At 41.3% G+C, this 25197-nt stretch overlaps 1 protein-coding gene across 1 annotated transcript in view; it reads right to left on the bottom strand.

Moving 5' to 3' along the window:
- Positions 1 to 3648: 3648 nt before the first annotated feature.
- ELP2 (elongator acetyltransferase complex subunit 2) overlaps positions 3649 to 25197 on the bottom strand; it is a 37736-nt gene continuing 16187 nt past the window's right edge. Inside the window, exons 12-22 of the mRNA XM_070421000.1 lie at positions 21148 to 21297; positions 18918 to 19106; positions 18047 to 18116; positions 17461 to 17556; positions 17260 to 17317; positions 16110 to 16182; positions 12910 to 13102; positions 11374 to 11495; positions 9742 to 9875; positions 9095 to 9208; positions 3649 to 7782 (exon numbers count right to left, since the gene is read on the bottom strand). Of these exons, the coding sequence (XP_070277101.1) occupies positions 7626 to 7782; positions 9095 to 9208; positions 9742 to 9875; positions 11374 to 11495; positions 12910 to 13102; positions 16110 to 16182; positions 17260 to 17317; positions 17461 to 17556; positions 18047 to 18116; positions 18918 to 19106; positions 21148 to 21297 (1356 nt within the window). The 3' untranslated portion in view covers positions 3649 to 7625. The remainder of the gene's footprint in view (positions 7783 to 9094; positions 9209 to 9741; positions 9876 to 11373; positions 11496 to 12909; positions 13103 to 16109; positions 16183 to 17259; positions 17318 to 17460; positions 17557 to 18046; positions 18117 to 18917; positions 19107 to 21147; positions 21298 to 25197) is intronic.

The raw sequence follows: 25197 nt of genomic DNA, 5'->3' as shown, positions 1-25197 counted from the left end.
CCAGGAGTGGACCACTGACTCTGGAAACATTGTGGTGGGACAAGATGGGAAGGGTGCCCATGTCCAGAACAAATGGTGTGCGCTGCAGCCAGGCCCGCGGGGGCCAGCCTCTGCCTGGATAAAAGCGCAGAGATGCCCTGGCTGGTCCGGGCACAGAAGGGTCGCTGGCACCATTCCCAATCAAGGCATATACCCGGGTTGCGGGTTCCATCCCCGGTTGGGGTACGTGTGATGCCCATACCACCCTTTTCTGATACCTCCTGGTGATACTTCCAGCAAGAACTTTGGGTTCTAATGCCATCTTGGCCCCTATCCATTGCACTTCCTCCTGTAGTAAATGACTTCCGGCAACGATAACAAAAGCTGTTATGGGGCTGTCCCTGTGTACCAGGAACGGCACTCTTACCTGTACTAATGATTTAACAATTAAATAAGCAGGTATATGAGAAAGAATAACTTGCTCAATGGCACAGAAGAAAATGCAGAGGGGGGGCGGGGGGCGGGGAGCTCCTCCCAGCAGCCTCACTGTGTGTGGTGGAGGAAGAAGGTGGGGCAGGTTTGGGGGCAGGGTTCAAAAGGCTTTAAACCAGGCTAAGGGCCTGGAATTTTATTCTGAAGATTTTTAAGCAAGATGATTTGGAAGAACTGTCTAAGGCAGGGGTTCTCAACCTGTGGGTCACGACCCCTTTGGGGGTCGAATGACCCTTTCACAGGGGTCGCCTAAGACCATCGAAAACACATATATAATTACATATTGTTTTTGTGATTAATCACTATGCTTTAATTATGTTCAATTTGTAACAATGAAATTGGGGGTCACCACAACATGAGGAACTGTATTAAAGGGTCGCGGCATTAGGAAGGTTGAGAACCACTGGTCTAATGGCAATGACCAGGGTGGATGGGGTGGGGAGAAGTGGGTGCAGGGAAACCAGCTACAACTTCTGGCAACTGTCCAGCCTTGAATCACTGAAGATGAAACAGACTTTGTCAGGGGCCTTCACTCAGCATTCCCTGGGTAGCTGCTCCTACTAGGAACACAGCGGGTGCTGGGAAGACAGCAGTCCACAAGGCAGCCTCTGGGCCTGAGGAGGACATGAAGGAGATGGGCGGGCAGGCAGATCACCCTTCCACGCTGCAGAGTGCTGGAGAAGGGCCTTCAGCAAAGGTGGGGCTGAAGCTGTAAAAGCCTCCCCACCGGGGACCCCAGAGGATCCTGGAAGAGGAGGTGGGGGAGGGAGGGCAGCACTCATGTGCAAAGGCCTGGAGGTAGAAAAGGCTCAGATAATCCCAGAAGCAGGAAGTTCAATGCAGCTGAAGCACAGACTGTGGTTGTATGGGGATGAGGTGTGAGGATGAGCAGTGAGTCAGACTGCAGTGCAGGAAGACAACAGGAGTCCTGCAGGTCAGCACTGTGTCTGACCCCCTGGCAGCACTGAGCAGGGGCATGGGTGTGGGAGGATACAGGAGGCACTGTCCTGCAGAGACTGGGCACATGTCCTGGTTAGGAGCAATGAGGGCCTAAACAGAGGCCCAGAGGGTGCAGAAGTGATGGAATTCAGAGACAAAAGGGGATGGAGGGAAGACTGGCTCAGGGTGACTGGGTGGATGCAGGGAGCGGGGCTCAGGCAGAGACAGACAATGTGAAACTCAGTCTAGGATTTCTAAGTGCAGATTTGGGCCCAGAGCTCAGGAAGGGCACTGTCCAAGGCTGGAGACACAACTTATGGGTGGGGTCATCGCAGGAGCTGGGGAGTGTTCAAGGAGAGGGCAGAGCCCTGGGGATAGCGACTTTTAAGGGGTCCTGGCCTCTAGCCACTGGTTGGTGAGAAGGTACGAGGTGAGAGGAGCCACAGGAAAGTGCCTTGGCAGCAACTAAGGCTGAAGTTAGGTGGTAAGAGGTGTTATTTCGGTGGGGAAGGAAGTCCATTATAATTGCCAAGTCTTGTGTGGTGAGGAATGGTAGAAGTTTTCCCACTGGCTTACACCCCCAGGCCTCGTGACCATGGAGGTAGCTGGGGGCCGCAATTATGATGGATCAAGTTTCCTGCCAAGTAATTGGGATGGGGTGGGGGGTCAGAGGAGGCTGATTTGGCTTGGATAATGAAATTAATCTAGTACTTCCTGCTAGAGTGACATGCATACCTCCCTCTCGGTGAGAACCTGCTGACTGGGTATTGGGTACCTGAGGAACCAGAAGCAGCCGGCACAGCCGGGATCAGTGAGAGGAAGCAACAGAGCAGGCTTCTCCCCAAAGCCTGCAGAGTCCAAGCTCTGGTGCAATGACTGGAGAGCAGTGGAGAGAAAGATTGGAAGCCCAGGAAACTCCTCCCAAATGACTGGAGGCCTTTCCTGTGAATAGAAGCTAAAAGGGCAGCTCGGAACCCGACATGGTTGAGAACAAGGCTCCATTATATCTAAGCCCATCATGTTCAAAACAACAAAATCCCACCCCTAGGAAGCAGACCACAGGAGAGGGGTGGACCCGGAGCAGGGATCTTCCTGAGGCTGTTTTTCTGGGGATTGGCGCCTCCCTGTGTTCTTCAGGGGAAGGCCACCCCACTTCCTGGTCCCTTTTGGGTTGACTCCTTCCTCCTGCTCTTTGCCCTCTGGCTCTTTATGCCACCAAGATAGGGAAAGGGCCCTAACCGGTTTGGCTCAGTGGATAGAGCGTCAGCCTGCGGACTTAAGGGTCCCAGGTTCGATTCCAGTCAAGGGCATGTACCTTGGTTGCGGGCACATCCCCAGTGGGGAGTGTGCAGGAGGCAGCTGATCGATGTTTCTCTCTCACTGATGTTTCTAACTCTCTATCCCTCTCCCTTCCTCTCTGTAAAAAATCAATAAAATATATTTAAAAAAAAAAAAAAAAAAAGATAGGGAAAGGATATGACTATACCCTGTTTACTGACTGGTGGATTACACTGGACAATGCTTCCTCCGCCAGCCAGCCATCTATGTTGTCAAACTTACCCTTGAATTCGCCAAATATTTGACAAAGCACCATGCTAGATGCTGTGGAGAACAAGAAAGCAAATCTGATGCCCAGGGGTTTAGGCTTTAGTGGGCTTGGATAGTGGGCTTTCGTGGGGTGCCTGCCCAATTTTGCTTTGGAAAAACACCCAATGTAGAGCTGCCATGTGGCCCTAATGGAACTCACCCTGCCTCCAGCTCCGTAACAGTCATCTCATGACTCTTGCTACATCAGATGTGTGGTTTTCTCCTGCCCGCTATGATTAGTTCAGGATGCTCAGGTCAGAGTAAAGCGAGGGACTTTAATGTTTAAAGGTTTAGCCTCTTTGATATGAGCAAGGAAATCTGCCACTTCAGGGCTGCTTTTCATCCATGAAGGAGGGCAGCCTTAGAAGAAAGCTGACACATGGAGAAGACAGAGCTGAGAGAGCTAGAGAAAGGGAAACATTGCCTTAGCCAAGCTATACCTGAACTTTGCCCTACCACTGGAATTTTTCAGTTATATGAGGCAATTATTCCCTACATCATTTTGAGACAAACTTTCTTACCATAAAAAGCATCTAATCGACACAGCTTAAGACATACATAAATAAAAGATAGAAATGACAATTGCCATAAAAGAAAATGAGAATAAAATACTATGGAATTCAGAGAAAGGAAAGAATACTTGAAAGGGGATTAATAAAAGCCCTATGAAGGCAACATGGGCTGAGCTTTATTGTAATAGTAAAGTTACCAGTTATTGATATCTGATATAGCCAGGCCGTGGGCTAGTGTTTTTCATGCACAGGCTCATTTAATCCTCAAAACAATCCTACAAGGTAGTTATTTTTTACAAAATGACACTGACATTTGTACTTTCTTCCCGAATAAAGTACACCTTAATTCTCCGCTGAGCACATGACCACCTGCAATTAAGATTTCATTTCCCAGCTTCTTTTGAGATATTGGCCACAAGACTGAATTTTGGCCACAGAGATTCAGCAGAACTGTGTGGACTTCCAAGAAGTTGTTACAGTCAGGGGCAAGCCTTTTCTTATGCCTTCCTCCTCTCTGCTGGCTAGAATACAAAGATCATGGCAGGAGGCCAAGCAGCCATTCCGGATTGTGAGTAAGCCACACACTGACACTGGCAGACAGCAAAGAAAAGAGCCTGAGTTGCCTGGTCACTAGAAATCTCCCTGCCCATCCTTGTCTGCCTATCTTGATTCTTTTTAAAAAAATATATTTTTATTGATTGCAGGAAAGGAGAGGGCGGGTGAGACAGAAACATCAATGATGAGAAAGAATCGTTGACTGGCTGCCTCCTGCACAACCCCTACTGGGCATGTTTCCTGACCCAGAATTTAACCATGACCTCGTGGTTCACAGGTCAAAGCTCAACCACTGAGCCACATCAGCCAGGTTACCTTGATTCCCTTTGAGAGAGAATACCACCATCATACACCAGAAAGAACATTCTACATTTCACTGGGCTTACCCTCAGTTACAGCCAGTGTGAGCCAGGATTCAAACACATTACTGATTCCTTAAATCCAGGTTCCAGCCCTCACACCGAGGTTGCCTTGAAAAAAATACATAAATTTGTGCAAAAGTGGATAGAAGGCAGTGCATTCCTCTTAGACAACCCAGGATTTTCTATGATGTGTAGGATTTCTAATTTTAAAGAGAGGGATTCTTTTATTTCACTCCTAAGTTTGCCGTCTCCCTCTAATTCCTACATCTTCCCTTTGGAATCAATAACTAACTTCCCTGAGGCTACTGGGAAGACAGTGATTTGGCCCCTTGCTGTCCAGGGTAAGCATGTACTTGGAACAGCCTAGTCACCTCTCCTGTGTCTAGGAAAGCTATATAGGTTAGGAGACCGCAACTGCTTAGGCTGGCGCTTGGCATCAACCTGAACTTTGTGCTGTGCACCAAGCCATGAAATGAGATAGCGGGACAACAGGGAAGGGCAGGCTGAAGATTCTGAAATAGTCCTCGGCTTCTCCAGAGCAAACTTCCAAGACTACCTTTTTGCTTTCACATTTCAAATGACTACCACAAGTTCAAAGGGTGCTCCTTCGGCAGACTACAGCCTGTGTGTGTAAAATTACAACACAGGCTGCCCCCGTGTGCAGCAAGTCCTCTGAATGCTTACTGAACTGATTAGCCAGAGCAGTGGTCGCCAACTGGTGGTCTGTGAGGTCCGAAAGGTTGGCGACCGCTGACACAGAGGATTACTGAAGAAGATGCTTTAGAACAACTTGGGAAAACTGTCTACAAGCTCAACTAACAAAACAATAACCAGCCATGGATTCAGTTCTCCAAGACTAGGCCTGCTCTCAGGGCAATTTCAGGGGTTGAATTCTATGCTGGAAAGGGCTCTGAAGGACTGAATCTGCTGTGGACTCCAGCATGCATGGGATCTGAACAACTCCCCGAATGCCAGTGGGGTGAGAGGCTCAGCTCCTTCAGCTGATAAGCAGGGAAACAACAGTTCAGGGAATCCTGCCTTCAGAGGGTGGGAAGCTCAGCTGCTCACTGCCTTGGTGCGTGTGTGCGTGCACACACACACACACACACACACACACTAGAAACAAGTAAATACAGACCCAATTGTCTAGAACTGCAAATATGGGTACCCACCGAGCACTTGAAATGTGGCTAGTCGGAACTGAGATGGGCCCTAAGTGTAAGATTCACTTTACATTATACAAAATATAATCAATAATCTTTTATATTGATATGTTGAAATGATACTATTTTGGATACATTGGGTTAAATGTGTCATTAAAATAAATTTTATCTGCCCTAGCTGGTTTGGCTCAGTGGACAGAGTGTCGGCCAGAGGTCTTGAATGGTCGCAGGTTCAATTCCAGTCAAGGGCATGTACCTTAGTTGCAGGCTAGATCCCTGGCCCAGGTCGGAGTGTGTACAGGAGGCAACCAATAGATGTCTCTCTCTCACATCGATGTTTCTCTGATGTTTTTATCTCTGTGTCTCTCTCCCTCCCTTCCACTCTCTCTCAAAATCAATGGAAAAATATTTTAATACTAGAGGCCTGGTGCACACATTCATGAGGTCCCTCATGAATACTAGAGGTCCCTCAGCCTGGCCTGCACCTTCTCACAATCTGGGAACCCTGAGGGGATGTCGGATAGCCTGCAAAGATGGGACAGCCTGCAAAGATGGGACCAAAATCCGCAGTCCGACATCCCCCAAGGGATGTAGTAGTGTGCAAAGTGGCAGGCGGCTGGGAAGGAGTCTGTGCTGCTCCACACATCCTAGCCCCGTTGCGCCTGCCGCCACTGTTCAGTAAGCTCACTGAGCAGCACTCCCGCTGTGGGAGCGCACTGACCACCAGAGGGTCGCTCCTGCAATGATCATCTGCCCCCTGGTGGTCAGTGCGCATCACAGCAACTGGTTGACTGGTCGTTCGGTCGCTTTGGCTTTTATATAGATTAAAAATTAAAATATATTAATATTCCCTTCAAAATATCCAATGGAATAAAATATCCTTGATTCCATATTCCAAGAGGATCAGGGCAAACCTCCACTCTCGCCTGAGTCTTCCTACTACCTCTCATACTCCCTCTTTTTTTTAAACCCTCATCCGAGGATATTTTTTCCATTGGTTTTTAGACAGAGTGGAAAAGAGGGGAGGAAGAAGGAAGGGGGTGGGGGGAGAGAAACAACTACATGAAATAAACACATTGACTGGTCACCTCCTGCCCCACATGCGCCCCTACCAGGGCTGAGGAACCTGCAACCAAGATATGTGCCCTTGACCGGGAATCAAACCCAAGACCCTTTGTGCACAGGCCAAGGCTTTAACCACTGAGTCACACTGCCAGGGATCATACCCCCTCTTAACATCTCTCACCCCAACTTCTAATTCCTATGCCCACCTCCCAAACCTCAGCTGGCACCCAACATTCTGTTTCTCTCACCTTCTTCCCTTTGCTCCCACTACTCACTCTTCCTGGGGACGTCCTTTACTCTCATGATTCATTTGTGATTTCACATATTTGTGATTTCACATAAAATCAAATGATTCAGAACTTGACTTTTTAGCTCCTTCATCTATCAGATTAAATGTTCAGATATTCTGCTTTAAGTCAAAGCCTAAAAGAAGAACCCATCTTTTTAAAGAATGAAAGAAATGGCTGGCTACACTTCAAACTCCCAATGGCCTGCCAAATTCCTAGAATGGTTGGTGTGTACTGGGAAAAAGGGGTCAAGACCACACTTTGTGTGGTCTATTTACAAAAATTGTTTTTAAAAAAATTGAGTAATCTAGCTTTAATCTCTTTTTTATTTTCTATGTCCTCCCTCTGAAGAAGATAATTAATGATATGTCCCAAAGAGGGGCATATGAAAAGAGAAAGGCAAGTTCAGTCATGAAGAAAGAACAGAGTTCTTATCTGAAACATATGGATGCAGGTCTGAATCCCCGAAGGTATGAGCAAGGTCCTGAGGGTGTCTGTATATATAACAATTTTGAATAGAGTATGAAGCTTTCATCAGATTTCAAAAGGTCTGTGATACAAATTAATATACTCCTATAGGACTTACAAACGAAACTCAATGAAATTATGAAGACAGATTATCCATTTACATGATTTAAAAATGTTAAGACACTAATGATTATATGCTTGTAGTTATTAAGTCCATTACAGTGCACCTCTGTTTACTTTGTATATCTTCACAGTATGATCTTCACCACAACTTGCAAAATGTAACCACTCAGGGCCTTCTGCTTCCTTCTCCTCAGTTTTTCCATTACAATTCTTCCAGCATAATTTTTTGATAGCAAGTGTATGGCTTTGGCTAAAACAAAGACAGAGAAAGCATTAAATGAATGTATTCTTTGACTAAAAAATATTTTACTGGGTGCTTACCTACATGTAATTTAACTAGTATACTCCTACTATTAACATAAATGAAATAAAAACCTGAAAATCACAATGTACAGGTTTTAAAATACCATCACTAATTTTTTAGTAATTTTATTCTAACCTTGAAAACATCTTTTACTTAATGACTGATCAAGGATACCACCAAAAGTGCAAGAAATAGATAATGACTTTCCGTCAAATTTTGTTTTAATGATCAGTGAAATTCATGACATAGCTATTAAGATCAGCCTTTCAGATAACTTTACTGAATGTGTTTCTTTAAGAATTCCAGCTTTGCAACATATTCTAGATTATTATTTTATTCTTCTGACACCCCTATGACATGGATGGACTCTTACTAACATATCTATTGCTGGGTAAGGAAGGACAGTAAATGATTTAGTAAACTGCCCAGTGAAAGAACCTTGGTCTTTAATGTGATCTTCAAGTGCATGACCTTGAGCAAGATGCTCATATTAATGCCCATCCCCACTCCCAAGGCAGACAGACCTACAATGCTCTCAAACATAGATTATTAATAAATCTCTATGAAAATATAATATTCTCTGTAAATTTAACCTGCAAATTAGGCATCCAAACCAAGAAGGAATAAAGTAAAAGACTTATATTTTAAGGCAGTAAACGTGAAAATGACAGAGCACACAAATTAGACTTTCAAATACCAAGAGTCCTTGTCACCTGATGCACTCTCAGGTTCAAAGGTAGGACTACAGGTTAATCTTGAAGTCTGAGACATTTAAAATCAGCACACCAGAAGCCATGCCACCATATGGCTGAGCCTTTGCGAGTGGCCCCTCTGGGAGGTCACACACATCTCCACAGTGCTGCTGTGCCTCAATGCTTCCTGAAATCCTTCTAAAGGAACTGCTTCCAGTTTCATATCGTACAGGCTATGACTTGAGTACAATCAGTGACAGCTCATCTTTGCGTGAGGATGGATTTAATTACTGAAAACAGTTAAGTCATTTGGAGATGAGCTTTAAATGTGTAATCTGTAAAGATAATATGCAAACAAGTAATTTGATTAAGTGAATTCTTAAAAATAGAGTTAGCAAACATCAATTTCAAGAGATATACCACACAACACAGGGTTACCACTTAGTGGCAAGCACTACAAATACAGATCTGTGTCCTTCTCCATGCAAACATGGCGTAAAATGTACCACTAAAGATTTCATGATTTCTATCTAGTCTGATGGAAGCAAAAAATAGAAAGAAAATACCTCTGGCTTGTTTCCACACAGGGGGCCCAGTCATTTACTTCTGGAACTTGGTTAGTCTTTTTCCAGGTGTATAAACAAATCCTTCCACACTCTAACCCTACTGCAACCACGTATCTGTTTTTGAGGGAGGGAAGAAAGGCAGTTATTAATTTAGCAAGAATTTCTGTTATCTCCACCATCCCTCCTCAGTGTAGCTCCTCAGTGTTCCCAACCACTCCACATCTACAAAGGTCTGTTTAAAACCACCAGCCCAGAAGATGGGGCCCTGCTGTACTGTGCCCTCAAGGGGTCTCCTCTCCACCGAGGGTGCCCAGTTTTACCTCTGTCCTCCACTGGCAAAACCCAAGAACCAACGTTTCCCTGGCCAGCTGCAGGGGCCCCCATTCTGCTGAAGACCCTTATTACACAGAAAGTACCACAGTCCTGAAGTTGGTGAAATAAGAACCTTTGAGCCACACTCCCAACTTCCCTTTCACCACTTTGAATATCAGCAAGTTCTACCAATTTAAAAATTCTTATGAGAAACAAACATTATGAAAAAAATATCAGCTCAGAAGCTAAGAGCTCATGAGTGTAGGAGGGCTACATACTGAAACCAAATGATCTTCTTAAAGAAAACATACAAGGAAGCCCCGGCGGAGACTAACCTTTGGGACAGGTTAAGCACCGGGCAGACGCTGACGGCGGTCACAGACCCACCCACGTCCAGGACAGAGGAACAGGGGCCAATGCTGTGCTCAATGGCGTCATCGCTGGAGTCGCACTCACCCCAGACAACCACCTAACACAAACAGATCAGACTTTGTAAAGCTTTCTCTTTGCAAGGTTTCTAGCAATACATCAGAGAGTTTCAATGACATTGATATGAAAAATAGCTGCTCTGGCAGTCAAAAAAATTCAGCATTTACATGTGTGTTCCAGGACTGAGGACCACTTTAAGCACCACAGGGAAGCCACAGTGCAGCAGACACAAGTTGCTGAGACCTCAGTTACCTACATGTGCCACCCAAAGATGGACTGTCCCTGCCAGGGGGTGGTCTGGCATGCTCTTCACACTCAGGAGTTCTGATCCAGCAAGATTCAACTGATCATGTCCTCACTGAGGGGCTCAGGCACCTGCCCAAGAAGTTACCACAAAATGTATAGAGACCAATCAAGTCCCTGGCTCTTCCTCTACATCACCCACCTCTCAGGGCATCAGCTGTGGGGTAACCTTGAAGATAACCTACATAACACATAAGGTTTCCCTGGAAGCTTACACCTAAGGGGGTGTGATTGGTCAAAAAGAAGTGGGAGAGGGAAGTGAAGCAGATAATTAAGTGCAAAATGCAGGACCAAAGTAAGATTACAAGTAGAAGGCTCTGCCCAAGGAAGTGGGAGAGCATTTCTGAGCATGTGCAGTGGATGATGCCTTGTCTGTTTCAGCCCTGGCGTATCCCTGAGAGCCACAGCTTGGCCATCTGCTACTGGGTGTGACTGCAGAAGGCAGGACAGCCCTGCTTCCTGGGCAGCTAGCAGAGCACAGGAAATAAATGCCAGGGAAGAATTAAACAGGAGTGAACAGAAGTGAAGGTCTGAGGGAAAGCGTTTCAGGGGTTGACATGTCAGCATCTCACTGCCCACGCTGGCCCTGAACTTCAGTAATTTGTACCATGACTAGGACTGGCGAGGGCAGGGAGAGGAAACACTCCCTGGTCTGCAAGCACCACAGGAAAAGGAATTCAAGAGTACGAAACAGAGGAAAGACCAGGAGCCAGGTGAACGTGCCCCAGAGAACAAGGGCGAGGGTCCTGGTCAAGAACCCATTGCTAGCTAGCTTACTTTGGTTTCTAGAAATGTTGGCACACACACACACACACACACACCCACTCTCACCACTGAATGAAAAGGTAATAGTCATTTGTTATAGAAAACATTTCGTTCATAAAAACATGAAAAAGAAAAGTAGAAACTTTTCCCCCATATGCCCCTTGCCCTGCTCCTGCTCTCCTACTTTCTTAGTCTTGATCCACTTCATTTATTACTTTTCTCCCACTGGGGCCACCTGATGCAGGCCGTGTCAGAAAGGCCTTCTCATATTTGAGATTTCAGAGAAATGTACTATATAGCATTTAACAAGAAAATACTTTTTTATATATGTATATGAAAAACACACAGGGAATATATAAATCGGTTTTTAAAGGTTGTATCAGAAAGTCAGGATTATGTGGTTTCTATCCAAACATACTTGTAACAATATTAATTTACATTTGAAAACTATTAAGTTAAAAAAAAATTACCTTTTTGTCTCGGCTTCCAGTGAAGAAAAACTTGCTATCAGGACTCCAATCACAAGACCAAATAATTCTACTGTGCACAGCAGTGACTTTGTTGGTGAAGGCAAAGAGACTGAAAATTGGGTCTGAAAGAAACACACATGCACTACTCACAAAGCAGAGAATGCTGGTATTTTGCCTGTTAAAAAGCTATGTTTAAGTGCCATGTACATCATGCAATTTAGTATTCAATTTCCAAATGCTGACTTTTGCAACAGACCACGGCTAGGCAGCTGACCCCTCGCCAGAAGGCTATGGGAATACTGTTATTTTTCTAGTAGGGAATGAGTTATATTGACTAGTTGCTCTCTAGTGACTGATGACAAATGTCTTCCAGGCACTTAGCTAAAGGTCCAGTTTATGCCTATGGAAGAAGCCTGAAGCAATTCAACCTTATTCAGGAAGTAGCCAGATTTGCATATTAAGCTATGGAAAAAAGATTAATGCACCCTTAAGTGATTATTTAAAAACCCAAACTTAAATATTTTCCCTTGTAGGATTTAAATGTAAGCTAATGTCTAGACCTTATATGGACTAAACCTAAAACATATAACTGCTTATGAGGAAGAAAGAAGGTATCTATTAATCCATAATCCATAAAGATACAGAAAATTAATGGATATGTTACTGGTATCACTTTAACTTTTTAAAAAGTAAAGGTTGCATGTTAGAAGTCACTAGTTATTTGCAGGAGCAACCAGTCTTTTCTCACACATACTGCTGAGTCTGTGTCACAGTCCCTGATAGTCTCTAAAAGACAAGAAACTAAGGGGCTAGAACTATCACAAGATCAAACTGCATGCAGACTGCGTCAATGGAAAAATTTAAAGTAGGAGTAAACAACAGACATTTAAACACTCTCAAGATTTTACCCAAAGAAACTGGGGAAAGAGGAATGGCCACTGCTGAAAGCACACAAGCTTTTATTTCTTTTCTTTTTTTTCAATTTATGTCAGGCTCAGTAGAGAATGCAGGTAGATGTGTTAACATCTTGCCCAGGGGGCCATGTTATCCACAGATGGAAGCCTAAAACACCCTTCCCAGTGATCAGTGACAGGAGTGGGTAAGAAAGGGTAAAGATAATGGTCCTTCTAAGTTTCATATTTAACTGTATCTTCATTATTCCTATCCCATAAATCCCTAGCTTGGACTATGCCATCCATTTGGTTTTATGGTGGCATTCTATAACCATCTGCAAAATTTAATAAACTAAATTTTCTCCATACAGATTTTTGTTTCCTTCACTGAGATGTCTGAACACATGCCATCCTGACTACATGATCACAAAGAAGTCAACCCAAAGGCCACCTGCATTTAACTTTTTCAAGGAAGGTCGAGTCTGCTTCAGTTATTACAGAATTTTGAAAGACTGCACAACAGTGAGACTCTGCCTTTCACCTGTTATTATTTTTTCTTTTCTTCACCCAACAGCTGCTCAAGGTGGACAAAATGGATAGAACTGTCTTCCTACTCATCTTCCCAATCAGAAACTGTTTTTACCTAACTCAGGTGAGATTGTGTCCTGCCTTCGCCATAGTGACCAGGTCCGATCTCTGGAAACAGCTAGTAAGAACTTGTCATTAGGTGAGAAGGCCATCTGTGTGACAGTCAGGCTGTGGAAAATCAGATTCTGCACCTGTTTCCAAGATGAGGTGTTCCAAAGAATGATGGCTGCATGCTCTTTCTTAGCTGCCTGTAGGACAGAGATGAAACGTAGTTTAAAGACATTCACTTCTAGTCAACATGAAGTAACAGGGATCAGATTTATTCTCTTGAGTGAAAAATTAAAAATCCAGACAAAGTAAATGAAAATGATGGCACTCCAAAACCCAGCTATCTGGAAACAAGAAACACTCATCCCTGAGAGACAAAATGAATCAGAGTGTGTGTGTGGGAGGGGAGGGGGGGATCACTGAACTCTATGACAACTTCAAGCAGTTAAACAGAGGTTTAACTAGAATCCCCAAAAAGGGTAAGAAGAAAAGATACTTAAAACAATAAACCTACAGATCCAAGAAGTTCAAGAAAACCCAAGCACAAGAAACATGAAGAAAACTATACCAACAATAATTAAACTGTTTAAAGCCAGCAATAAATATGAAATTGCAGTTGGGGGGAGAAGGAGGAAAGCCACTACTGAGGAACAAAGACAAATTATAGTGGACTTGTGAAAAACAATGCAAGTCAGAAGAAAATGGAGCATCATTTTAATATACAAAAGAAAAACCAACAATTCTTTATAAATAACATTAAAAAACGAAGAAATCTACTTTTTTCAAACAAAACCTGAAAAAATAAAATTCATGACTAGCAGAATTGCATTACAAAGAATGTTAAAGAATATCATTTAGGCATAAGGCAAATGATATCCGATGGGAATTTTTTTATTATTTAAATCTCTATAAAAGATAACTGGTCAAAACAAAAATAACATTACGTTATGGAATTTCTGTGAATAAGTAAAATGTACAATGACAATACCACAAAGTAGGGGAAAACAAAAGTATACTTCTGTAAAGTTCTTAAGTAGTACATAAAACAATGCAATATTACTTCAAGGTAATGTGGTAAGTTAAAGACGTATACTGTAAAATGTAAAACCAATAAAATAACAAAAAGTTTTATCTACTAACCAAACAGAAGAAATAAAGTAAAATCATAAAAAGTATCAATTAATCCAATGTAATTAAAATGGAACAAGAAATAGATGGATCAAGTAGAAAACAAATAGTAAGATGACAGATTTAAGTCCAACCATGTAAATTATGACATTAAATGTAAATGGTCTAATAAAATCCCTATTAAAATAAGATTATCAAGATGAGTAAAAAAAGCAAGACCCGCCCTGACCGGTTTGGCTCAGTGGATGGAGTGTTGGCCTGCGGACTCAGGGGTCCCAGGTTCGATTCCAGTCGGGGGCATGTGCCTTGGTTGCAGGCACATCCCCGGTGGGGAGTGTGCAGGAGGCAGCTGATCGATGTTTCTCTCTCATCGATGTTTCTGACTCTCTATCCCTCTCCCTTCCTCTCTGTAAAAAATCAATAAAATATATTTTTAAAAAAAGTAAAATGATAGAAAAGATATATAATTCAAACACAATTCAAAAGAAAGCTAGATTGACAATATGAATAGCAAAGTAGATTTCAGAGCATAATATATAACCAGAAATTAAAGAGAGCCAATTAATCAAAAAAATCTAACAATCAAAATGTTTTTATGACAGTTTCAAAATACATAAAGTAAAAATTGACTGAATTGCAAGGATTAAAAGATAAGTGCACAATTATAGTCAGAGATCTCAAAATGCCATTCTCGATAAAACTGAAAGGATAAATACTTGAACAATACTATCAACCAATCTGACCTAGTTCATATTTTCAGAACACTCTACCTAACAGAAATAGAATCCATTCTTTCCAAAATGAAAACGGAAACTTACCAAGATTAAAGTTTAAGATTCAAATCATATTTGTTCTCTGACCACAGTGAAATGAAATTAGAAATCATCAAAAGAAAGATAACTGGGAAAAGCTCAGCATATGGAAACTAAATACTACATTTCAAAATAAACTATAGGTCAAAGATGAAATCAAAGGAAAATTAGAAAGTATTTTTAATTGAATGAAAATGAAAACACAACACATTAAAATTTGCGGAATGCCTCAAAAACAATGCTTAGAGGGAAATTTATAGAACTAAACGTGTGTTAAAAAACACAACCCAATATGGAAAAAATTGGTAAGTTAGACTTCACCAAATCATACAACTTCTGCTCTGTGAAAAACACTCTTAGGAAAATGAAAAGACACCGGGAATAATTATCTACGATTGACAGTGCCCAAAACTAAAGACAAATTAGCTGCTCAGTAGCAGCACAACTATCCCTGCTACTAAGCCCCATTCTTCCCACAGGCCCCTGCAACAGAAGTACTGCTAGTACCACCTTCACAGAGGGGACAAGCAAGGGTGTGGAGCAGGAGGGCACAGCAATCTCTTACGATGCCTCTCAATACCAACCAGTGGCAAGAAGCCACAGCAAAGGCAGGGACAATGGGCCATCCAGATGGGCAGCTCTCATCATCATGCTTAAAACAAGTAAATACATTTTACAAAAGTTAGAGGAATGTGTGTGTGTGAGACCCTTCAGACAATCCTCCATAAACATTATTTCATACCAGAGCACATGGATAGATTATGAACAGTGAGTTCAAGATCGGTCAGTCTCCCAGGCAAATGTCTGCAGTGCACTATTCTGCAGCTACAAGCGGGGGCTAGCTGAGCAGGCCACCACCCAGCCTCACCGGGACTTGGGCGGAGGAGCTCCACTCACTTAGGTCCCTTCTAAGAGTGTCCTCAAGAAACCATCAGATGGAGTGCCCTCCCTCTAGTTTCACCTTCTCATTCCCGTGTCTCTGGGATTCAAATTATTTTTAATGTATCATATTTTTAGGTCTCATATTAAGATATAAATTTTTAGTAGGGACATAAATCAGTTCAAATCAAGTATTTAGGAATAAAAATGGGCAGTTGAAACAGACTTGCAAGGTTTTGATGAAACAGAAAGAAAAAGAGACTAAGAGAGCAAGATTTAGAAAGAGCAGGCACCAGGGGCCATTCACACAGTGTTCTGACTAAAATACTACCAATCTAACGACTCAAATACCTGTGACCAAGTAGAGTAAAAAAGTAAAATCCCCTACCTTACAAGCTGAGGCAAGCAGAGTCTTTGAATTGTTACAAGCAACACAAAACAACTCGTAACCATGTCCATATCTAAAATTTAAAACGAGAAAATACATGACCCCTGTATTAGTAAATATCCTCATGCTAAAAGTTTTAAAATGTGAAAAGAATAACATCAACCTCTCTAGCTAGCATACAGTTCTTTTAAGGAACATTAAATTTCTGCCCAGGCAAACATTTGGGGGGAAAACAGAGACTGTAGAAAAATGCCAATGTCCTAGAAGTAATATAACTTATTCAAACAATAAGATTAAAATACAAGGTTTGGATGGCCAGAGTTGGCCCAATTGGTCGAGCATCATCCCATACATTGAAAGGCTATAGGTCTGATTCCCAGTCAGGGCACATACTTAGGTTGTAGGTTCGATCCCAATAGATTGTATAGAAGGCGACCAATCAATGATTTCTCTCACACTGATGTTTCTATCTCTAAGCATGTCTGCGGGTGAGGACTTAAAAAAAAAAAGAAAAAAGAAAGCCCTAGCTTGTTTGGCTCAGTGGATAGAGTGCCAGCCCTCGGACTGAAGGGTCCCGGGTTTGATTCCGATAAAGGAAAAGTACCTAGGTTGCAGGCTTGATCTCCAGCCCTGGTTGGGGCACGAGCGGGAGGCAACCAATAGATGTGTCTCTCTCACATCAATGTTTCTCTCTCGGTGTCTCTCCCCCTCCCTTCCACTCTCTAAAAATCAATGGAAAAAATATCCTCAGGTGAGGATTAAGAAAAAAAAAAAAAAACACAAGTTTTCACCACCAGCCAGCCAGTACAATAAATAATAAACCATGAAAAGGTTTTGATGGGGAACCAACAAAAGAAAAAAAGACAAACAGAATAACAAATCTAAAAGTTTTTTTTTAAATGGAAGATACATAAATATATGTTATTAAAAATTAAGACCAATAAACAAACCTAGTAAATAAAGACATAGTAATATAAAAATCTATGTGAAGTTTGAGTCTCACCTATTATGAAAGCCACTAAAAAATCTTTAGAGCTGGGGGGAGGGAAATGTAGGTAAGAGGAAAACAAAGGAGAAAAATCAAGTTGGGGTTGGGTGGGAATCACAAGTTATGACAGAATCAGACCAAATTGCTAACAGTTTAACTCACAGTTTTTGAACTTCAGGCCACAATGTATTCTGCAAAAGTTGATCCTCAGTGGGAGGTTCTACAATAAATTTATAGCACTGCAATCATTTTTTCTATTTCCATGCAAATAAAAAAGCAAATGCTAGAGCACTTATTTAGGTCAGCAGTGGCAAATATGAGTACTAATGATTCTATTAAAATCATCTTTTTGTGAGTTCTTACCAGAAAGTATGGAGGGTTGAAAGGCCATCTGATGAGTCTCAAAACCTGCTCTAGTTAACAGCTCTTCTTCATCAGAGGGCTGAGGAGCTATATCTCCTGGTTTAAAAGAAACATATAACATCATGAAGATAGTCACCAACTTTACGTCTCCTATACATGTTCCAAAATTAAGGCCACCAATCAGAAAGTAGTGATACTTCAAAGTAGTGTACTTCAAAGTCATATCCACGTGATTGCAAAGCCAAGGGTGCTTCTGTTTCTCCCACTCCAGTGTTTTCCAATGTGCTGGTAGGAGCACTAGTCAGTTCCATAAGGATTCCTTCCTTTTCCTTTGACCTAACATTTCCCAAGTTTGTAAAACATAGAACATTCTTTCAGCTACCCATATTAGCATCTGTGGTTGTAGTGCTCCATGACACCATTTCAGGGTCTGCATGTGTACAGAGTACTTATCACAAAATATGTAAAAAAGGAGACAGATGTGTGTATTGTGATTTTAAAAAAATACCGGCTATAATGAATATTAAGTACATGTTATACAAGTGTGTAAGCAGATTTACATACCAATAATTTTTTTTAGCCTTACCTTGAAAGACAGCTTTATTTGATAATCCCAAAGCAGGAACAGTAGCTCCTTCTGGAAGATCACCGTCTTGCTGGAGTAAAAGTACGTACGATACACGTTTTAAACACTGAAAGTTACTATTACATCAGGCACTACAAAGATGTCATGCTCACAAATGCTGAGAAGCAGTTTAAAGATCACCTTTGTATGGATACCTACCCAACTTTCATTTCCTAAACCAACAGATGCAACACTAGGCAATCACTCCCCAACAGACAGGTGCCAGCTAACCCGCAATTCTCTACCCAATCGAGAAAGCTGGGCATCCTCTCATCGAATCCTAACAGCTCACTGAGTTTCAGGGTCTCATAGGGAATGCACTGGGCTGCTTCCAGCAAAGAGTGAGCTGAAAATGGAAGACCCAGAGCTCTACTTCCAAGAGTCTCATGGGAACATCCCTAATGATGCTCATGCAAACACAGACATTTCCCAGAAAGGAAGTCACCATATTTTCATTAAACATATTTAAATACTCAAATAGTAAAAAAAAATTTTTACAAAGTACCATCTGAAATGCCAATGATCTGTAAGTTATATCAATCAAATTATCTCATATGAAACTATGTGCTAACCATCAAAACCAGCACAGTGATGATATACAGTATTCATATCTTAATTTAATATTTAATTATTTTACTGTCTTGAGCTAATTTGTTACAAAACTTCTGGTTTTAATATTTAAATACTTAATATTTAAATTAGCGCACCACAAGTTTGTCAAGCCAATAAAATGGTTTGACTTCCTTTCTACTCATTTATAGCCTTAAGCAAAATTTTTTAAAATTTCAATGAAGAGACTAGATTTAGTTAAAACATTTAGAGGGATACTCACATTACAGAGTACATGATTCAGTGATTGGCCTGTAATGGCACAAAAATTTTCCACAAAATTCCGAGGTGCAGAAAATACTCGAAGAACTTTTTCATCTGCTCCAGATACAAACTGAAACCGATTAATCATTGCCAAACATTTCAGGTCATATCCATGTATCTGAGGCCGTGCAATTTCATGCCAAGTCACCTGGGTATTAACATAGGATAAATAAAAATGACCATCAGTTCAAAAATAGAATTTTTTTCAACAAGCAAAATATCAGATACAAAAATCATTGATTATGCCATGGAGATATGACCCTGGGGCAGATTCATCCATGTTGTTGTGTTCAATCCTTTTCACTGCTAAGTAGTTCCTTGTACAGATATACCACTACTTGTTGATCCATCCACCTCCTGTGAAGACATCTGGGCTGTTTCCAGTTTTTGTCTTTTAACTAAAAAAGCAGGCATGAACATTCGTGTACAAGTCTTTGCATGGCTATAGCTTCTATTTCTCTTGGGTACTATAGTAAATACTACCTATAAGTAGAATGGCTGAATGACATGGGAGATGTATATTTAAATACTAAAGGCCTGGTGCACAAATTCATGCACCAGTGGGGTCCCTCGGCCTGGCCTGTGGGATTGGGCCAAAACCAGCTCTCCGACATCCCCCAGGGGTCCCGGATTGCAAGAGGGCACAGGCCAGGCTGAGGGACCCTAATGGTGCACGATCAGGGCCGGGGAGGAGGCTGGCCAGCTGGGCAGGGACCCGGGAGGGCTCCAGGGCATATCCAACCCATCTCACTCAGTCCCAATCAAACCAGACCCCAGCAGCAAGCTAACCTACAGGCCAGAGCATCTGCCCCCTGGCAGTCAGTGCACGCCATAGCAAGCGATTGAGCGGTCTTAGCATATTACGCTTTGATTGGTTGAACGGATGACAGGACACTTAGCATATTAGGCTTTTATTATATAGGATTTCAGAAACTGCCAAAGTATTTTCCAAAGTGGTTTATACATTTAACAGCAGTATATGAGAGTTGTAATTGCCCACTTCCTCATCAACACTTGGTCAGTCTTTTAACTTGAATCATTCCAATATGTGTACAATGGCATCTCACTGTAGCTTTCATTTGCACTTCCCTAATGACGACTGGTATTGAGAATCTTTTCCTGCCTTCATTTTTCTTAGAAAAATATCTGTTCGAATCTTTTGTCCTTTTTTTTTTTTTTTTTACTAGATTGTTTGTTTCCCTATTACTGTCTTTGGAAAAGTTTTTTTATATATATTCTGGATATAAGCCTTTCCAGATATGTAAATACTTTCTCCAAGTTTGTGACTTGTCTTCTCATTTTCCTGACAGTGTCTTTCAAAGTGGAAAAATTTTACATTTTTGTTCAGTCCAATTTAATGATTTATTTTTATTTATTTTATTTTTTTAATGATTTGTTTTTAATAGATCATAGAAAAACAACTGAGCCATATCAGTAACACATCACCAAGAGCAACAGAAAGTCACTCTAAATCATTTGCCTTGTTTTTCATTTGACTATAATATTTACTCCCATCTCCTCGACTCTATTAATGTGAATCTACCATATGCTACTAAAGCAATGATGTCAGTGGCCAGTTTCATTAGCTCTCATGAACTGACCCACAATTGGGTTCCATGAGTGTTTGTCAGAAATTGAAGCTGCGTATACTGGCTTTCTCTATTGCGTACCACAGTTCAATGGCTTACCAGCGGTCAAGTTTTCTAAGCTCAGTCCAAGATTGAAAAGTTTCCTGGACAAAAACCACCCTCAACTACTATTATCTAACACTATGACTTTAGAAATTAGCTTTTGCTGCAGACTTGATAGTGTTTCCTAAGAATTAATTACAAGGCATCACAGAACTTTTGTGTGGAAGTGAAGTAAATACATTTAACACTAGAATTATTTGAATTGTAAAGACTGCATGTATGCATAAGTTTTTAAGAAAATATCAAACTGTTTCCAGAATGCTTGTATCTTTTTACATTTCCTCTAGCAATGTATGAACATTCCAGTTGCTCTGTATCCTTATTACCACTTGTTACTGTCAGTATTTCTTACTTCAGCCTTTCCAGAGGGTGTGTAGTGACATCTCATCTTGGTTTTAAATTTGCATTTCCCTAATAGCTAATGATGTTGCTCCACTTTTCACATGCTCATGGATGTTTTTTATTAACGGGGATCAGTCAAGAATGATGACATTTTACCTGTGATTGATCTTTTCTATTCCATGGAGCAAAAAGTCGAGTTGTCTGGTCAGTACCAACAGTGATGATAAATTCTCCTTCTGGATCCCACATTAGATCTTGGACACCATCAAAGTGTCCTGAAATGACAATCTCTGGAGTCCACTCTCTCTGTAATGAAAGTGCTCATGACACATCAAAATAACCAAAGACCACCACCACTCAAAATAAAATCTGATAATGCCTTCAGCCCTCAGGTCTTCTACTGGGAAAGACTGAAATCCCTGAGCAAGGTGAAAAGCTAAGTAAACATGATGGGATCTTAAAATAATAGAATCTGTGTGCTCTCCCTCCTGGGAGCATGCCCATGCCTTTCTCTGCCCTCTCCCTCTCCATCTCCCCCGCGCCAAGGAAGAAAAAAAAGACTGTTTTTCAGTCAAGCATATTAGAACTTAAATATTCAAATATGTTCTATGTCCTTTAAAAATGTAACTTTGGGAAATTCCCCTCCATTCATCATTTACTGAATACCTCCTAGAAGCCAAATACTACTTAACCTTTCTATGCCTAAATTAACTCTTCTGTAAAATTATCTAATTCATAGAATCATTATGAGGATTAAATGAGCTTGTATTTGTAAAGAACACACAACAATGTCAGCACAAAGGAGGTACTATGTGAGCATTTATTTGTTAAACTAAATAAGCGAAGAGTAAAATGAGTTATTAGATTCCAATTGTGTGCCTCAATGGCTTCCTTTACTAAGTCAAGGGAATTGCAGAGTAGAAGACAGACGGGTGAATCAAGCCTAGTTGGTTCACTTTCTAAGGGAGCCTACACAAGCCACCATATAAATAATGACAACAAAATACAGAAACTGTCAGATGGCTGGTCACCCAAGGATATGTTTTTATTGATTTTTGGGAGAGAGATAAACATTGATGTGAGAAAGAAACATCAATTGGTTGCCTTCCATATGCGCCCTGACCAGGGATTGAGCCCACAATCTTTTGGAGTATGGGACGACACTCCAACCAACTGAGCCACCTGGCCAGGGCCACACAGCATCTTTTTATTTTTTTAACATATATTTTTTATTGATTTCAGAGAGAAAGGGAGAGGAAGAGGAAATAGAAACATCAATGATGAGAGAGAATCCTTGATTGGCTGCCTCCTACGTGGCCCCACTGGGGATTGAGCCCACAACCAGGGCATGTGACTAGGAATCAAACCGTGACCTCCTGGTTCATAGGTTGATACTCAACCACTGAACCACACCAGCCAGGCTTGACAACTTTTGAATGTCTATTAGGGCAAAACCAAGTGGTGGTAAAACTTGTCTTAAGAGGAAAATTAAATTTGTCTAAATACCTAAAAGGTCATTCACAGACAAGACTGATGAATGGGGTCAGTGATTAAGTTAAACTGTACTATTTTCTGGTCAAAAAATTTTAAAAAAGGCTATGACAAAGAAATGCTATTAATTTCCTCTGTGGCATACAACTGATTCTAAAGTTAGCACTCATGGGAATTTCCGGAAAGTTCTGAACAAAGGACAGCTTTTTGGACTATCAGTGGTCTTCCACTGCAAGTCCTAAAGGGCAGTTTGTTTTTAAAAATCACACTCTTGCCCTGCCCAGTTTGCTTCAGTAGATAGACATCAGCCCATGTGCTGAAGGGTCCTGGGTACAATTCCGGTCAAGGGCACTAACCTCAGTTGCAGGCTCAGTTCCCGGCCCTGGTCTGGGCGTATGTAGGAGGCAACCAATTGATGTGTCTCTCTCACATTGATGTCTCTCTCTGTGTCTGTCCCCCTCCCTCCTATTCCCTCTAAAAATTAATGGACAAAATATCTTCGGGTGAGAATTAACAACAAAAAATCACTGTTGATCATAACTAATGTACATCTTTGGTTTGGGATGCTGAAGTACAGAAGGTTGTAGGGGTGTGTGGGGCTGGCAGGCGGGAAGAGGGAGGCATATTTGGGAATCTTCCATGCTTTCTGCTCAATTTTTCTTTGAACCTAAAACTGCTCTAAAAAATAGTCAATTTTTTTAAAAAAATCACCCTCAATACTTGTAAGTAGCTATTATAAATTTGAAGCCAATTTACAAGCACAAGTACAGTGAGATTCTGTCTTCTGGTTTGAGTTTCTCCTTAGTCATCTGATGCTTTTTCCTATGAAGGGTCTCAAAGACCACCTGAAATACGGCTCAAAGGAGCTCTGAGTTAAGAATGAAATTAAATTTATCCCCCAAAATATTTATTTCTAAAAGTCATCACTGATGATTTCCTGTTTCACTTAATAGAAACGAGCCCAGCCAGCGTGGCTCAGTGGTTGAGTGTCAACCTATGAACCAGAAGGTCAGGGTTCAATTCCAGGTCAGGGCACATGCCCAGGTTGCGGGCTCAAGTCTCTAATGTTGGGCATGCAGGAGGCAGCCAATCAATGACTCTTTCTCATCATTGATGTTTCTTTTTTTTTTTTTTTTAAATATATTTTATTGATTTTTTACAGAGAGGAAGGGAAAGGGATAGAGTTAGAAACATCGATGAGAGAGAAACATCCATCAGCTGCCTCCTGCACACCCCCGACTGGGGATGTGCCCGCAACCAAGGTACATGCCCCCGACCGGAATCGAACCTGGGAACCTTGAGTCCGCAGGCCAACGCTCCATCCACTGAGCCAAACTGGTTAGGGCATTGATGTTTCTATCTCTCTCTCCCTCTCCATTCCTCTCTGAAATCAATAAAAAATATATATATTTTAGAAAAAAAAGTGGAAACAATCATGAAAATCAACTACAAATAGAAGACACAAGGGAAAGAGCAAGTCACCCTTTGTATTGAGAAGTCAAATTCTCATCGGTAACACACCTATTACAAAGCCCACAAATTAAATGTTATGCAAATCCATGAATTTGTACTTTAAAAGGAAGCCATTATCTGGTGATTCACATTTCAGTCAATGTTCTGACTTCTTTCATTTATTAAAATACCTTTACGTAGTATCCAATATATGCCAGGCCCTGTTTTTTATGCTGTACAAATATTAACTCATTTAAGCATCATAAAAACCTTAAGTGTAGATGCTACTACTATCCACATTTTACAAATGAGAAATCTGAGACAGACTTAGGTAATGTCCTCAAGGACATACATCTGCTTAGTAAGTGCTGGCGCAGAATCTGAATTCAGATGTCTAGCTCCAAGACCTGTGCTCTTAGTCACTATGCTCCTGCTATTGCATTTCCCCAAACCCAAGCAGCAGATAAGAAGCAAATTAGAAAGTAAAAGATGGAATAATGTTCAGCATGATCAGAGGAAGATTACCTCTCTTTGAGAAGAGACCAAAATTATAAGAAAAAGCTAAAAGGACCCAATACTTGGAAGGCCATGTAGAATTACACATAACAACAGCCCCTAAGAGCATCAATATAATCCATCACAAAATAAGTGTTCAGAATGCCCTTTTGTCAGTCACTTGTTCAATCATTATCTATGGAGTACCTAACTATTCAGCAAGAAAATGTCAAACTATGTTACCTTCTTTAAGATAGGAAAGTTACACATTTTAGGAAAAGCTCCCATAAAAAAATTTACATAGCTTAAAGGAAGAACTTAAAATTTATATAGCGTAAAGTTCATTTATGTAGAAATTTTATATATGTGAAATTTCAATGCCTCACCAATGCTGGAGAAATGAATACTTTTATTCTTAGAAAAGTATGAGTTTCTTACCTAGTAAACTATAGTATAATGCTTACAAAAAGAAGTGATGTCATTCAAACTTAAATGTCTCTACTGGTACTACGTAGTGCAGCGGTTCTCAACCTGTGGGTCGCGACCCCTTTGACGGTCGAAGGACCTTTTCACAGGGGTCGCCTAAGACCATCTGCATATCAGATATTTACATTACGATTCATAACAGCAGCAACATTACAGTTATGAAGTAGCAATGAAAATAATTTTATGATTGGGTCACAACATGAGTCACAACATGGGTCACTGTATTTAAAGGGCCAGAAGGTTGAGGAGCACTGATGTAGTGCTATAAGTTAACCTGGGTTT

This window comes from Myotis yumanensis, unplaced genomic scaffold (assembly GCF_028538775.1).
Source record: "Myotis yumanensis isolate MYYU_CA2020_CCGP unplaced genomic scaffold, mMyoYum1.0.hap1 SCAF_7, whole genome shotgun sequence".
Classification (NCBI taxonomy): Eukaryota; Metazoa; Chordata; class Mammalia; order Chiroptera; family Vespertilionidae; genus Myotis; species Myotis yumanensis.
This window is presented reverse-complemented; position numbering and strand designations above follow the sequence as displayed.